The 15,369-nt window shown below is 39.8% G+C and overlaps 1 protein-coding gene across 2 annotated transcripts in view; it reads right to left on the bottom strand.

Annotated features, from left to right (window-relative positions):
* The window catches only part of dag1 (dystroglycan 1), a 140,634-nt gene that overhangs the window by 7,103 nt on the left and 118,162 nt on the right, over positions 1-15,369 (bottom strand). For both annotated transcript variants that reach the window (XM_031900079.1, NM_001016518.2), the window contains one exon: positions 4,519-4,872. In XM_031900079.1, coding sequence (XP_031755939.1) covers positions 4,519-4,797 — 279 coding nt within the window. In that variant the 5' untranslated portion in view covers positions 4,798-4,872. The remainder of the gene's footprint in view (positions 1-4,518; positions 4,873-15,369) is intronic.

Genomic DNA, 15,369 nt, shown 5'->3' with positions numbered 1-15,369 from the left:
GATTATATTTATAAGGATTTCCTTGGGGGGGGGGGGGTCAACAATTAGGAAACAATATCATGCAGTGTTGCTTATTTTCAGATTACAAAGCACAAGAGGCACAAACAGTTTGCATGCTATTCACTTCCACCTGATTCAAGGGAGGAAAGGAGGAGAAGAGGGAAATGCTGACACCCACTCGGCCATTAAGGTGCCTGGGAGAAAGGAATTGCACCATGGCAGTGCTTGTTGATTAAATCTGAGAGCACAGGCAGCACAGAGGTGATGAAGATGACCTATCACACTAAGGAGGGAGAGAACATGTGACTAAAGTTTTTAGTGCTCTGTGTGTATTATTTAGGAAGGACATTAAAGTCTTAATCCAAATGAGTAAGTATAAAAATTTTTTTATTAAACACAGGGAGCAAAGTGCTGTGTTTTCTACTCACAATGATCCCCCAGGAAGACTCACTTTCTACTTACAGGCGCAAACCCTTGCACTCCCAGAAAGGTGTGCAAAGAACAATACCCCTCTGTGCAAGGGGTGTACAAAAGGCTTTAGCATAGGGGTGCCCCCTTGCACACCCCTCACTTGCATGCCATTGAGAAATAATAAGGAACAGGTGTCAGGGAAAGTAAGGCCCTTTGGGGCCCTTTAATAAATGCCTACTGTGGCACTGCTAGGAGGAATAATATAACCCATGCATTTTAGTAAATAAATCAAAGGAAAGTCAAAATATAGACTATGTAAGTCAAACTGTTCTGTTAACAGATGCAGAATGCTTCTCCCCTCTACAGGGCTAAAATGAATGTTCTTCTGCTGCCATGCACTAAAGCTGATTTTAACCCCCTCAACCCCACACATTACGGCATTTTCTGGCAAAACCCAACATTTCATACACGGTTGCTGGAGAGACGCAAGGTTCCCCAAAGCCAGCGAATTCCAGGGAGTGTTTAATGGCACATTAGAGCAGCTCCTACGGCAGCAAACAAGCTCTCCTTTTAAGACAGGGAAGCCTTTAACACAGGCCTGTCTCTGTTTTGAAGTCTAGAATATCAAGTAGTCGTTCATGCTGAACAAGGTGACCTCCAAATCTAACGGCGCTAGGACACAGCATTCCCTGTTCACCATTTTAGTACTTCACAATACATTATGATAAGAGCTCTGTGCTGTACAAGCAGGGAATCTACAGGTAAAGGGCACTTAAAGATCCATCAGGGGCCCAGGCAGTTACACATTCACAGGCCCAAACATGCTAAGACAAGGGCTTCATTGATGCCTTGTTTCAGAGGTTTTCGGCTGTGATTTAAAGGAAGTTATGAGTAATCTCCTGTATTTTAAAAACCAACTGATATCCTTTGCTCTTTTAGAGTAGTTATTATCAACAACTGCACTCTTGTCCAATAGGCTGAGAACCCAGAGAAAAACAAAAAGTATCCCAGAGCAATAAAAACTACATTATTTTGCATGTTTAAGGGCTCTGGCACACGGGGAGATTAGTCGCCCGCGACAAATCACAAGGCAATTTCGGCGATTTGCTGAAATCGCCTGTGCAGCGTGTGCCATCCCACCGGCGACTTACATTTTCACCGGTGGGATGGTAGTTCGGGGAGATTAGTCGCCCGTGACAAGGGAGATTTGTCGTGGGCGACTAATCTCCCCGTGTGCCAGAGCCCTTAGGGTAGGGCAGAAGGTTTGACCACCAAACCCATAAAGAGGACATAAGGTTGTACATAAATCTAGGGGACTGCATGAAGGAACAGAGTGACTTGTTTTTACTATAGAATAAAGCAAGAATAAAGATGATAGCCCAAGGCAGTCATGCACAAGCTGATCTTGTATGGTATCCAAACAACTGGCCCCCGGGCCAAACTGAGAGGCCATCCATGGTATCCATTCCGTTCGGGTTTGACAGCCCAAAGAATCTAAACAGCAGGAAGTAAATAGCAGCCGCTTTCTTTATCTGCTGATGCCCCATAAACTGGGCAACATGGCACATGAACTTTTAAATTTGCCCAACTGACAAACCAGTCAGGATCATTGGGCCACCATGCACCATAAACCACTGGTGGCTACAGACATTGTATGGAGTGCCCAATAACCAAGATATACATTATAGCATTATAATTCTGTTTCACTGAATTCAGCATACTACATACCATTAACTGATTTGTAGTTTTATATAATGAATAAATTGAATAGCTATGGCAAAGGATTCCATGTAGGCTAGCTAAAAGCAATAAAGCACTGCATGCTCAGTGTGACCATAATATGGCGGAGAGGAGCCCAGGCACTGCTGTCAGTAATTGCACTGCTTAACAACATAGGCCATTACTTCTCAGCTCTCACTTATGGTTTTTACAAACACAGTTTCACCAATAGTCTGCTCCAGCACATAGCCTATTACGAGGCTATTCAGCCAAGGGCACCATATTTACTTGCATAACTGTAAACTGTATACAAGGTGGCAGCCACAGGCCTTCTCCTCAGAGCAGCCGGTTATATTTTAGCTGTAGACTCCTGGACAGTGATCCCCAACCAGTGGCTCATAAGCAACATGTTGCTCACAAATTCCTTGAATGTTGCTCCCAGTGGCCTTACATTTGAACTCCTGGCTTTGGGCAAGTTTTGGCTGAATAAAAACCAGGTGTACCACCACTCAACACAGAGGCAACCAACCAGACAATCACAGCTCTTATTTGCCAACCCCATTAATCTTTTTAATGCTCCTCTTTTTTTCATTTGAATATGGCTTACAGGTAAAAAAAAAACACTGGGGGAACCCTGCACTTAAGTGGTGTCTATAATAGTACTAATCTACCCCATATGCAATTTGAACTAATGTCCAAGAAACAATGCACACATGAAATGGATCCAAACAATTACATGGGGGTTGGAGGACAGAATAAATTTGTAGTATCTTTGCTTTCGGTGCTGGAAGTGGCTTTTGGAAAGAACAAGCAGAAAATAAGGGCTCATTGGGGGCTGGGATGGAAAAAAAAAGTCTGACGTGAGTGGCATTGAATAACATCTTTGTTAAATTCACCACATTCCAACAATCCAATGCACTCACAATACTGGTAATTAGGGAAGATTGCTTGGGGTTTATGGTTTGGTAACAGCTGCACAACCTCATCTGAATTTACTTTGTGAGCATGGGTATTTGTCAGCAGCTGGGAAAGCGGTACATCATTTCTGACAAACAGAAAGAAAGAAAGAAAGAAAGAGAAAACTTGAGGAAGAAAATCCTGCCTTGTAAGTATAGTGATTGAATTACATGCATTCGCTTAGACACACAAAAGCTGCTAGCAGGAAATCTTCAATACTGGGGCCCAAGCATTCCCATACATATATTATTCAACTGTGCACAAGCACAAACCTGTTGGAGAGGTATCACCTTGTGCAAGTTAAACCCCTATGTTTACATTAGATCAGTACAAAGGAGGGGGATGACAGACTGAGCTAGAATGCAGAGGATTTTTTGTTAACCTCTGGCAGGACAACCATGCAGGATAATAGCTCAGTTGGGGAGTGATTTCTCGCTCCATAGAATAAAGATAGCCATACACTTTAAATGAGAAGAAAAGCCTAATGTTAGGCACCCCCAAGTGACTTTAATCACTTACCCTCTACCATGGGCTGGTGCCCCTGTTAAGAGAGAACAGCACCAGCCCGGGTACCTTTAGAGTCACTGATCCCAGCAGCCACAAAACTATTGCTTTTTAAGGCTACAATTATATTGTTTGTGTTACATTTTATTACTCATCTTTCTATTTAGGGCCTCTACTACTCATATTCCTGTCTCTCTTTCAAATCACTGTCTGGTTGCTAGGTTACATTGGACCCTAGCAACCAGATAGCTGCTGAAATTCCAACCTGGAGAACTGCAGCACAAAAATAAATCAAAAACCACAAATAAAAATTAACAGCAATTTTTTTTTGAATAGCATTCTCTATATCAAAATAAAAGTTGATTTGAAGGTGAACAATCCATTTAGGATCTGCTCTTTTGGCCATGAGGCCAACTCCATAAGGCCACCAGCAGCTTTTAACGACCCGTATATCGCCACCATTACCCTTGGGCTAAACTACCTCACCTTGTACACTACTAACAGCTAAAGGCTGTTGATGGGTTTTGGAAGTTTAAGTTCAGCAAGATCTGAGGGCTGTCAGTTGTTTATCCCTAAACTAGCCATTTATATCACTAAAGTCTGGACCAAATGACTAATCAGCTGTCTCATGAGTGAAATGGCTTTGTTAATCTCAGTATGGATAAAACCCGCTACTTGATATTTAGGCTATGGAGGTTATGTAATAAAAGGCACTATGTCAAGGAGCAGTAACCCATAGCAAACAATCAGCTAGAAGCATTTACAGGTCACCTGTGGCTGCTATAGGTTACTGATCCTGGGTAAAGTTAGTGCATTTTACTACATATGGGGGGGGGGGTGTAAGTCTTTACTGTAGACTAAGGAATGACAAGTACAGGCAAAGTTACACCCTTAACTGTATCACTTTAGACCATGTTTTGTGCTCACCTTGATTGTTTCTCCACTGGAAGCGAGAAATTCTGTGGGGATGTGGATTTTAAAGGGCCTGCCAACCACAGCAGAACTGTCTGGAATTCCTGTCATTGGTGCCACTGCCTCTTTAATTTCAGGGAACAGCGAATGCATGGAGGCCTCTAGCTGATTGTCCCAGTCCTGAACAACTTCCATTGGATCGCTAGGCCAGACTGACCAAGCGGAAGAAGCCATAAGCAGCACCATTATAGTCCTCAGCATGGGAAGGGAAAGTGCAGCACACCTAATATCCATTTTGGTGTTCTGTTTCAGCGTAGGAAGCAGCTCGTCTGGTCTTAGTGGTCACGGTGTTCCTTCATTACGGACATTCTAATGAGAAACAGATAGCAGATTGGGTTACTCACGGTATTTATTTTGCAACAGCACAATAAACAGGTCAGCGACAAAAGGAGCAGAGATTAATCAATGAGTATCATTAACATACAACATACATTCTCCAACACAAGGCCCCGATGGATAAAGTTTACACCCAGTCAAAGATATTACATACTAATGCAGTAGCAAATTGAACTCAGCATGCAGTTGGCCTTCATTTCCCTCAGAGGCCCTGTCACAAATTAAAGTCAAGGTACCCCTGCCAATGAATTCTCATGTGGTACAGCCCATTCCTTGTCATCTAGTGGCAAGTGCCTTATTAAACCTATTATAGCAAAGGCCTGGTGTTGAATTCATATTAGTATCATATTAGAGTATTTTGTACCTTGTCTAGTAGCAAATTAGGCCCTGCACAAATCACAGTGCAATTCGTGTGGCAAATTTACACTTCAATAAAAACAATTCAAATTATATATCTTTCATCATGCAAAGAAAACGGCTTTGGGTAGACTTCCCCTTTAAGCAAAATATAGTTGCCCATGTATTTGCAGTGTGACTGGTTAATACTTTGTGTAAACATTAATGGTGCGTGACAGGTACAAAGGATACAAATGGGCACAGACATGATGCCCCACATGCTGGCACGCCATCTCTAGGGATTGGCTGTTTAGCATTTCACATCTCTTAATAGCAACTGTAGAAGCAGCAGAAGTAGAACAGAGCAGACAGTCTAAGAAGCTGCTGTCAGACCAACAGGGACACTATGACAAGAACTTATAAAACGTGTCACGCCGCAGTTATCTGTGTAATCTGGTTTAACATTCTCTTCTACATTGTGTAGGATATACTGGAAGTTTGGAACCATGGATGGACCATACCATTTGCACCTTTCTTCAGTTGTGGTTAAAAGCAATATAGGAGAATCAGCTTACTGCAAGCTATGGAAAGGAACATATCTGTTTGTTACTGTAACACACAAACCTCTGATGGCACTATATGTCCTCCAAGACTTTCTTCTCATTCGCCTAACCTGCTGTAACCCCTCTACAAGCTTATCCACTAGAGGAAGGTGTAGACAGCTCTATCGGCCTTGTGCACCATGTAAGATAAAGCTGATAATTAGCTTTCTCTGATTCGGATCAGTTGGCAACTCTGATAGTGCACTCAGGCTCTGCAATGAGGTACTTGCCAGCTCATCTGCTGCCCCACACAACTTGCCACTGACCCTGGTACAAGGAAAACGTTTATTATTGCTGCAGAGAAACAACAGTTTAAGTCAGACCCTTCCTCTTTTTGCAAGTTCCAACTTAGTATTAAAAGTAATTCCATTGTGTCCCAATAAGCTTCTAACCACTGCTGAGCCATGGAATCCGGTAGAACATTATCTACAGGAAAACGTATACATCCTGCAGGCAAGGCTGACTGTCGGATGGATTCATGACTGACTGCGTTAGAGAATACCTGACTGTCTCCATGCTAGATGTGCCTGTAACACTAGCCTTATGAACTTGACAGGAACAGGTGCATCTGAGATGCCTGAAGGTTGACATGAGACCCTTACAGAAACTATTTCACTCCATTTTAAAGGCTGCCAGATGCCTGCAGGCAAGGGAAATGTGCAGTAAAGCAAAGTACTTCAGCAGACACACATAAAAGAAACTCTATGTAATTGGATATTCAAAGCAATCTAACCCTCTAGTAATTACACGCAACATCCATGCCCAACTGCAAACAACCTCACCTTAACCTATATTAACAGAGCATAGACGGAACATACTGCATGTTCCCTGCCATCTGCTTCTGCCATCTTTGTGTGGGTTACTTGAGAGCAGTAGCCCAGCTGGGGGGCAATTCAGGACTTGACAGGGCTTCCTAGACTCTCTAATGTTTTTGCAGGAGCTCAAGTTTGCATTGAAAAGTCCCACAGAAAACAGTTGTTGGGATTCTTCCAGAAGATTTTTGGCCAAAGAACTAAGTGGCGAATGAATTAAATTCACCTAGAAATGTATTTGCATAATAATGAATCTTTGGATCTGAGATATTTTGGCAACAAAAGTATTCTGGGGTGTTTCAGTGGGAACCACAGTATGCTAGGGTGTTACAGTAGGAACCTTAGTGTGGTAGGATGTTACTTTTGGTATCCATCATACGGATTTGTACAATTAATATCTTTTTATGTTTGACCTTCTTCCCACCCAAAAAATTATTTAAAAAGCTTAATGGGAGCTGATAAAATGGAGAAATACAAAAAAGTATGAAAGCCTCTTTATAGTATGAATTCTTATTATGGCACTGGAAACTCTTCTGTCATATCTGTTACACATGAGTAGTAGCATACATGTTGCTTGCATCCACCATTTTGTGCCCTTCTGTTGGTATATGGGGTAGATCTGTATCAAGGGAATAAACACAGCAGCTCTCACTTATGTTATCAAGAGAAGGAAACTCCACAGTCCTATATTTTACCTTGCAGGGGAAATAAAATAGAAAACAAAGCTTAATTAGAAACAGGGATTTAAGGACAAGCTACAGCTAAAAATAGCTGCTTGTATCTGATAAGCAATAATGAGAACAAATGGAATCTAGGCAAAGGCCTAGCAATGTGGCCAGTGAGGGCAATGAATGACATTTCTATGTTTTAGATGACCACCAGAAGCAAAGTACTCAGTGTTCAATAACATTGCTGGACTATGAACATTAGCTTAGGTGTTTGGCTTTCATTGGTTGGAATAACCCATAAAATCAGCACAAAACAATTCCTGACCATAACCCAAAAGCCCAGTTTAGGGGAAAGTAAGGAATGTGTAATGCTGCACTATAGAGCACATAACCATAGCCTTGTGTATCTCACATTTATCCTGCACTGACTGTAAATAGATTTTGCAATATTAAAGTTTGTTTCGCAGGGTCAGATTAGAGCCATCTTACTACAAATGACAGATCCTTGCTGTGTAAATATCAAAGACGGAAGACCTACCCCATAACCATAACCTCTACAGTGCCGGAACAAAAGAAAAGGAAAATTATGGTTTCCTAACCGATAAGCACATAGAAATAATAGGAAACATGGGTGCTACAGGGATTAGCCTGGTCCTTCATGACTATTCAGCTAATGGAGCTGCAATGTTTATCATGAGCAAAACATTAGCCATTTGCAAAAATTACCCATGTCCAAGGTATTTAAGAATATAACTACTTATACATATGCTTTTTTCCAATGAGTAATAAATCATTCACTCTCTGAATGATTTAATATATTATTATTAACATCTTAACATATTATTTCTTGTCAAGGACTGAGCTACCATTTGTGGCTTTCCATATATATATATATATATATATTTAGTGGATTAAAGACCAGCCCACATTTTTTGCAAACAGAAATAATCCTAACTAATTTCAGGTTCTTGATGCCCATTAACATTCTATGCAAAGCAAAGTAAAACATGTATTCAGGCATATTGGCATGTATTATATTATCTTTATTGTATTAGATGTTTTTACTTTATTTTGTACCATGTAAAGGGGCCTAGGTAAGATGTGAATTTGGATATGCTGGTGTGCATAGTTGTAGCTGTGTTGAGAAGTTTCCTGAATCTATAACACATTCTGTTATAATGATTTTCCAATATTTGAAGAGAAGCATAAGCAGCAGTTTAGCAAATAACTGCCCATCACACAGATGTCCAGACAGCAACCCCTCAGGAGCGGTTGACCTTTGGGAGATGTTGAGCACTGTAGTTTAGCAAAACTTGCTGGGATAAAGTGTGGACACTGCTGGCATAGCAGATGAATGCATAAAGTTCTGCAGTGGAAGTCTGAAGCTGTAGCAATAGGGCCTTTTACATAGCACTCCCCCGAAATGCAATCCCACCGGTGAGAATGTAAATTGCCAGTGGGATGACATAAGCGGCGCCGAAATCTCTGAAGTTTCCTCTCAAGGCGTTGCATATGCCATCCCACTGGCAATTTACATTCTCGCCGGTGGGATGGCATTTCAGGGGGGTTTAGTCCCCCATGACTAATCTCCCTGTCTGTCACAGCGCTTAAGGTATTACCAAAAAATGAAAAGGGTTTTAAAGCAATTAAAATATACTGTACTATTGTCATGCAATGATAAAAGTTGTATGTTTGCTTCAGAAAGACTACTATAGTTTATATAAATAACCTCCTGTGTAGCCAGGGGGGCAGCCATTCAAGCTGGAAAAAAGGAGAAAAGGCACAGGTAACACGGCAGAAAACTGAAAAGTTCTGTAGAATACAATGGAGTTTTACAGATCTTATCTGTTATCGTCTAGGTAACTTGTGCCATGTAGCCTTATTTTAATTTAAATAGCTACCCCCATGGCTACACAGCAGCTTTGTTGATATAAAACTACAGTAGTCTACACAGTAGAACCCCCATTTTGTGTTTTTCAGGGAACCAAAAAATTTTGTAAAATCAGGAAAAATGTGAAATCGGGTAAATGCATTATGCTTTATATACTGGTGGAACTACAAAAAACGTAAAATGAGGGAAAACTTCAAATCAAGGAATGTAAAATGGAGGTTTGGTAAATTTTTATTTCTTGGTGTTGCTGTTCCTTTAACAGACCTATATTGATAATGCAGAAAAGTGACATGGAAGCACAATAAAAGACTATGCAGCAAAATAATACCGGTTTCTATATGAAGGACATTTGTCTGACCAACTTTTCCGATACCAAGTTCCTCGAAAACAAAAAATGCAAATATTAGGCATACAGCCCCCTCTGAGTCACTGTTCTGCCCCTTTATTGATCAGAACCACCAATCATGGTCTCTAATCTTTATAAAACCGGTTGTGTGCTAATTGGATCTGCAATTACATTCCTCTTTCCAGTACTTTATTTGTTCCAGCGCCTATGGTCATGCTCCACTCATTTATACAGCCCCCTGAGATAGGAGTGCAATGTAAATAGAATTATAATTATTATCTTACCGACGTAATGATTTCACAAACCCAATAACGGACTAAAGGGACAATCAAGATATGCACCACCTAATTATTTTATCTCCAATGCCCCGTGGCTGCAGCGTTCTTAGTAGATCAGGAACCCTGGTATTGTGGAATTCATCAATCCCTGCAGTATTGCAGTAATAATCTCCCAAGTACCTAATGTAGCAGGAGTGCACAGCCCTGTCTATATTAGCTAGAACAACAAATTAGGCCATATGCAGCATTGTTGCTTTCAAAAACCTTTAATTAAATAGTTAGTAAAAATGAAGAATCCTTATAGCACTCTGGGTTCCAATAGCGTTCTTGCTGGCACAGGAGATATTGTACTGTAAGTGTAGTGGGAACGGTTTGATTGAAAGGTATTTAAGGAAAGCAGGAGTACAAAGCACATCTTAAATTATTTTTAAGGCAGGGAATCGAATTATATATTCTTAAAATATATTCCTTATCTTTGATGCATGCTATCAAATCTTATGTTCCTCCGTACCCGAGAACTGTTATATTACAGCTATTACATGTTAACTCTTTCACAATCCCTGAGAAATAAATAAAACAAAGAAAAAAACCCCACCAAGCTGAAGGCCACGTGCCCTTGAGTGTCAGTACTGCGCTCATGCAATGCCAACCCAGGCTACACGTCTTATGCCCAAGATTGGTCAAAAGAAGCCACCTCACTAGGCACTTGTACCCATCTCTCCGTTTCCTAGCCCTGTGACCTTCTCTAATATCATAGATTTAAGTCTAGATTAACCTCATTCTTCCTTCTTTTAGATTGCAAGCTCTAATGGAAAGATTCATTTTACCTTTTATACAGGTCAATTTTTTATGAAATCAGTCTTTGATTCATATTATATTCTACAACAATACAAAATATACTGTTGCTTTATAAATAATTGTTAATAATAGTTATAATCCTAAAAATAATGACATCATTCAGTTGGATTAACAGAACCTAGTTCACAACTTGGGGGCATACATAAATTTAGAACCAATCTTATGCCCATATGTAATACAGGTATGGGACCTGTTATCCAGAATACTTGGAACCTGAGGTTTTATGAATAAGGGGGTCTTTGTAATTTGAATCTCCATACTTTGTCTACTAAAAAAAATAATGTACACATTAAATATACCCAAATAGAATTGTTTTTCCTCCAATGATGATTCATTATATCTTAGTTGGGATCAAATACAAGGTACTGTTTTAATATTACAGAGAAAATTTAAATCAAATGGCCTTCCCATAATGTTGAGCTTTTTGGATAAGGGGTTTCTAGACAATTAATACCATACCTGTACAAAGGTACAACGTTTGCCCAGGTGAAGTTACTTAAGATCAGCCAATAAGATGTTTGCTTTTAAACAGGTGACCAGCTAAATGCTACTCACTGGTTTATTGCTATAGGTGACTAGACCAGTAGCTGAAAGTTACATTTCTCCATATAACTGAATGTAGTTAACCCACTGACATTAATGGGAGTTTCAAAACCACTTTCATTTTAGTGGTTTCCTAATGTTTTTATGAGTCCAAACCTGTATGTCAGGGGTAGCATGAAAGCTGCCATATAACACAAGCCCATGTTGGTTTAGAAATGTCCATGTACTGATAACAAGCAAATCATCTGAACAACTGGTATGATCCAAACTAGGCTTTGTATGTATAGCCTGCATAGGATTCCGCAGTATTAATATATAATGGACTTATTGTCTGTCGACAGTTTTATTTCCCCACTACAGTATTTGTATATTGGATATCCAGGGTAAATACACAAGCAAAAATGCTGAAAAGCCACGATGAAAGAAGACACAGCGTAACTCTGTTAAACCATTTTAAAGAGCAGTAATATTAGAATATCTCTTCAGTACATAAGGATGACAATAAATTCAGTGTTATACTCATGCCCTGAAGATGATTTGCCTTGCCCTGGTTAGCAAGTGGTACAAAAAAAATGAAAATATCTTCCCCCTTTGCAGCACTGAGATACTTTTGCTTGGATACTGTTGCTCTTGCCAGACAGCTTCGATAAAATAGCATCTGTTCAGTGTCCTTTTACTAAGCCTGTGTACAAGAAAATAGCACAAATTGTGTTTTAGAAATGAGCTCCAATTGGTGCTCAGATCTGATTGCTCAAATTCCGCTTTCTCTGAGGATACACAAGAGTCCGAAAGACAGCTTGTTATTGGTCTTGGAAAAACCCGAGTGGTGGTTAGCAAGTGGCAGGGCTGGCTTTACAGGGATCTGAGGAGGGACTACTTTCGCAGGCTAGAAGAAAAAGTTATATGCATAAAGAAACTCCATCGTACCCAAAGCATGTATCTTTTATTGGGAAGCAGCTGCATACATGGGGTGCTGTATGATCTACAACCCCCAGCTGTTATTAAACTACAACTCCTATTATCTCTTAACATCAGCTGGCACTATATAAACAACCCCTCCTTGCTTAAATGGCATCTCATTAATTATTACATATTACTGTGCAACACTGAATAACAATGGCAGAGTCGAAGAATGTCTGAATGAAGATTGTCATAAGATCAGGCGAATGATTCTTTCCCTTATTCCCTGGTATAAAGGGTAAGACAAGTTTCTGCAGACATGATGCTGTCGGCTGTTCTGCAGTTTGTGCAATTTGAGGACTGCAGCCTGTTACATGTTCTGCATATTGATTGCAGGCGGCATGGATGAGGATTTCTGTACGCCTTATAATCAACACAAGCAGGGAGACGATTAGCTGATCCAATAAATATCTGTGGCTTTGTTTATTTCTGGTACACTCCTCTGTTCTGGCATTGTGCATATATTAAAGGTTTTGATCTATGACAGCAGTCGCCCACATGCAGTATTAAGGGTATTTGTAATAACTCTGGCTCTTCTTGATATATTGGGCAGGGTACAAAATAATCTCAGCTTCACTACACAATGACAAACAATGGCACAATCGAAAAGTCATAAAAAATACTGTTCCATATACCTGTGTTGTTCGATATACCTTGTTGGGCTGTGTACACATGGGAACCAATAAACAGATGTGTTTCAAACTGAATGACTGGCAAAAGCACTAAACATTCAAGGCATTTGCAATGTGCCTAATAATGGTCTACCATTAAATTTTGGGCATGTATCTAAATACATTTACCTCTAATCTGCATCCAATCTGGCCCTGGAGTCAATTTTGGAATTGGAGTCGACAAAAATGTACCGACACAGACTCCTAATAAATTTAAATTGTAATGAAAAAAAATACAGTATGTAACAATGTCATAATAACGTATTTCTCTGCTGTAAGGATAAAGCCCAGTATGTAGTTTTTTCACTAGTGTGAAGTCCAGCTGAGCTATTATAACCTTATTGTTTTAATTGTATCTTTTGTTTAAACTTTAGGCTTAAGGAATGTTTGTAGTTTCTTTAATAAAATAAAAAGCCACAATGACCTAGGCTTTTTTATAGATTTAGACCCAAACTTGAACAGTGTCCTCATTCATGTTGGCAGTGACAGGCTTGCATGGCCTAGCCAGTAGTTCTTTGGTTTGTTCCCAAAAGCAGACACCATCTTCATAGCTTTGGCAGGGATGAAATGCCTTGTATGTAGTGTTCATTCAATCAACGTGGAAAATACATTAGAATAGTCTAAAAAGAGCAGTCGAAGGTACCATAAACTGAGTAGTCCGAGTCGAAGGATTTATGTACAGATTCCACAGCCCTGATTATAATAGAGGCACATTTAAAGAATACCATGTGGAGAAATGCTTTGCCATTGACATCAGCCTTGGTCCCAGAGGAGCTTACAATCTAAGGTCCCTATGAACACACCTCAGGTGCAGTTGCATTAGGAGTCAATGAACCTGCCTGTATCTTATTGATATTATATATTTTTTTATCTGTAGGATTTCTAAAACACACACACAAGCACCTGAAAAATCACTGCACCTTAAACTCCTCCAGTCTAATTTATACCAGCTCTGTGAGGAAATCAGCATTGCAAAGCTCCTGTGTAATAAGAGTAGGTTTAAGTGATAATAAATATGCATTATTATTAGAAAGGGATAAAAAGCAATACTTCCATACCTCATGACAAGTATTAAATATGGAATTATAATGCAATAGCTGGTAAGGCATTAAAGGAATTTTTTTTTAGTATGCTCTGCAAAAACAATATCATTGATTAAACCTCAACATTTATTTTTATAGGAAAAATGTAGTGTGAGGGTGAGGAGTATTGTGTTAGATAATAATAAGAATTAGAAGCACACAGAAAAGGAAGACAGACCACGATATACAAATATATATATACATACATACATACATACACACACACACACAATTGAAGAAGTTTAGGAACATGATTACCTGGGTTTTGGCACATTCTGCCCATCTCCCTGTCTCTGGCAGTGTCTGACAGTACAGAATGTAGCTTAGTTCAGGCTGAGCACTGTGGCAGCCATGTATGGGAATGCTGCAAGCACTGGGATATCAGCTGCCTAATAACAGGCCTCAATGCAGATTTGTCAGTGGGGGTTTGCACAACCTTTCTTCCTGTCTCACTGAACTAATGGAACACGTACTGACTTACTACTGAAGGTACTTTTTGAGTCCAAATGATTCCTCAACAGCATATATATCATTCCATAATGTATATTATAACTAAGTAATAGGGTATTTCAAATCTTTAATTCATAGCAAACTAAATGCATCTATCCAGTGTAGTTAAAGGCAGTATACACCTGTGTTCTGAATAAACCCATTCATCAAGGTATTGGGCTCATTACTCAAATCATAATCTCCATGGTTATATCACACGTGCTAATTTTCACATGTGCCCCAGCCATCATTGAAGCAACTATGCAGCAAGGGCACATTTCATTCTGTGCCAAGTAAAACAGCCTAACTGTGCCAATCTGATTACACTGTGGTGCACACTAGCAAGAACTTGTAGTTTAGGGAAAGGGGAAAAAGAAGGAAAGGACTAGATACTAACATCAGAATGACAGATACTTATTTCCAACACAGTTATTACTTATTCCTGCCTTGGGGTAATGGTTTAAACCACTGGGCGTAAATTTGCCCGATACCGACCACCTTAGGTGTGCATATCAGAAAAAAGATCTGCTCGTTTGGCGACCTTTGGCCACCTACTTTACACTCAGCTTCTTCTACTACTACATAGGCACTTGAACTTTAACCAGATATACAAGTGTTACATTTAATCTCTGGGAAAAATTATTCTGATGACTTGATACTATTGTATATATTAACCACAGGTTTATTAGCAATAGGTAGAGATAAGGACACTTGAACTTCAAACAGCTGTAGTGCAATATGTTCCAAAACTGCCCTGAAAGTGGCAGTGAAAATATAGAGTATTGATAAATCAATAGATTATAAAGTATTGATTAATTGGTCCCTATTGGAGTGTGCACACAGGCACAACCCAATGCAGACTGCAGACCTTGTACACAAGTCCAAAATTTGGATGCCAGGTTTTTTGCATTACCAGATTACCTGATATGGCCTG

This window comes from Xenopus tropicalis, chromosome 4 (genome assembly GCF_000004195.4).
Source record: "Xenopus tropicalis strain Nigerian chromosome 4, UCB_Xtro_10.0, whole genome shotgun sequence".
Taxonomy (NCBI): Eukaryota; Metazoa; Chordata; class Amphibia; order Anura; family Pipidae; genus Xenopus; species Xenopus tropicalis.
The sequence above is the reverse complement of the archived record's forward strand: the minus strand, read 5'-3'. Positions and strand labels throughout refer to the sequence as shown.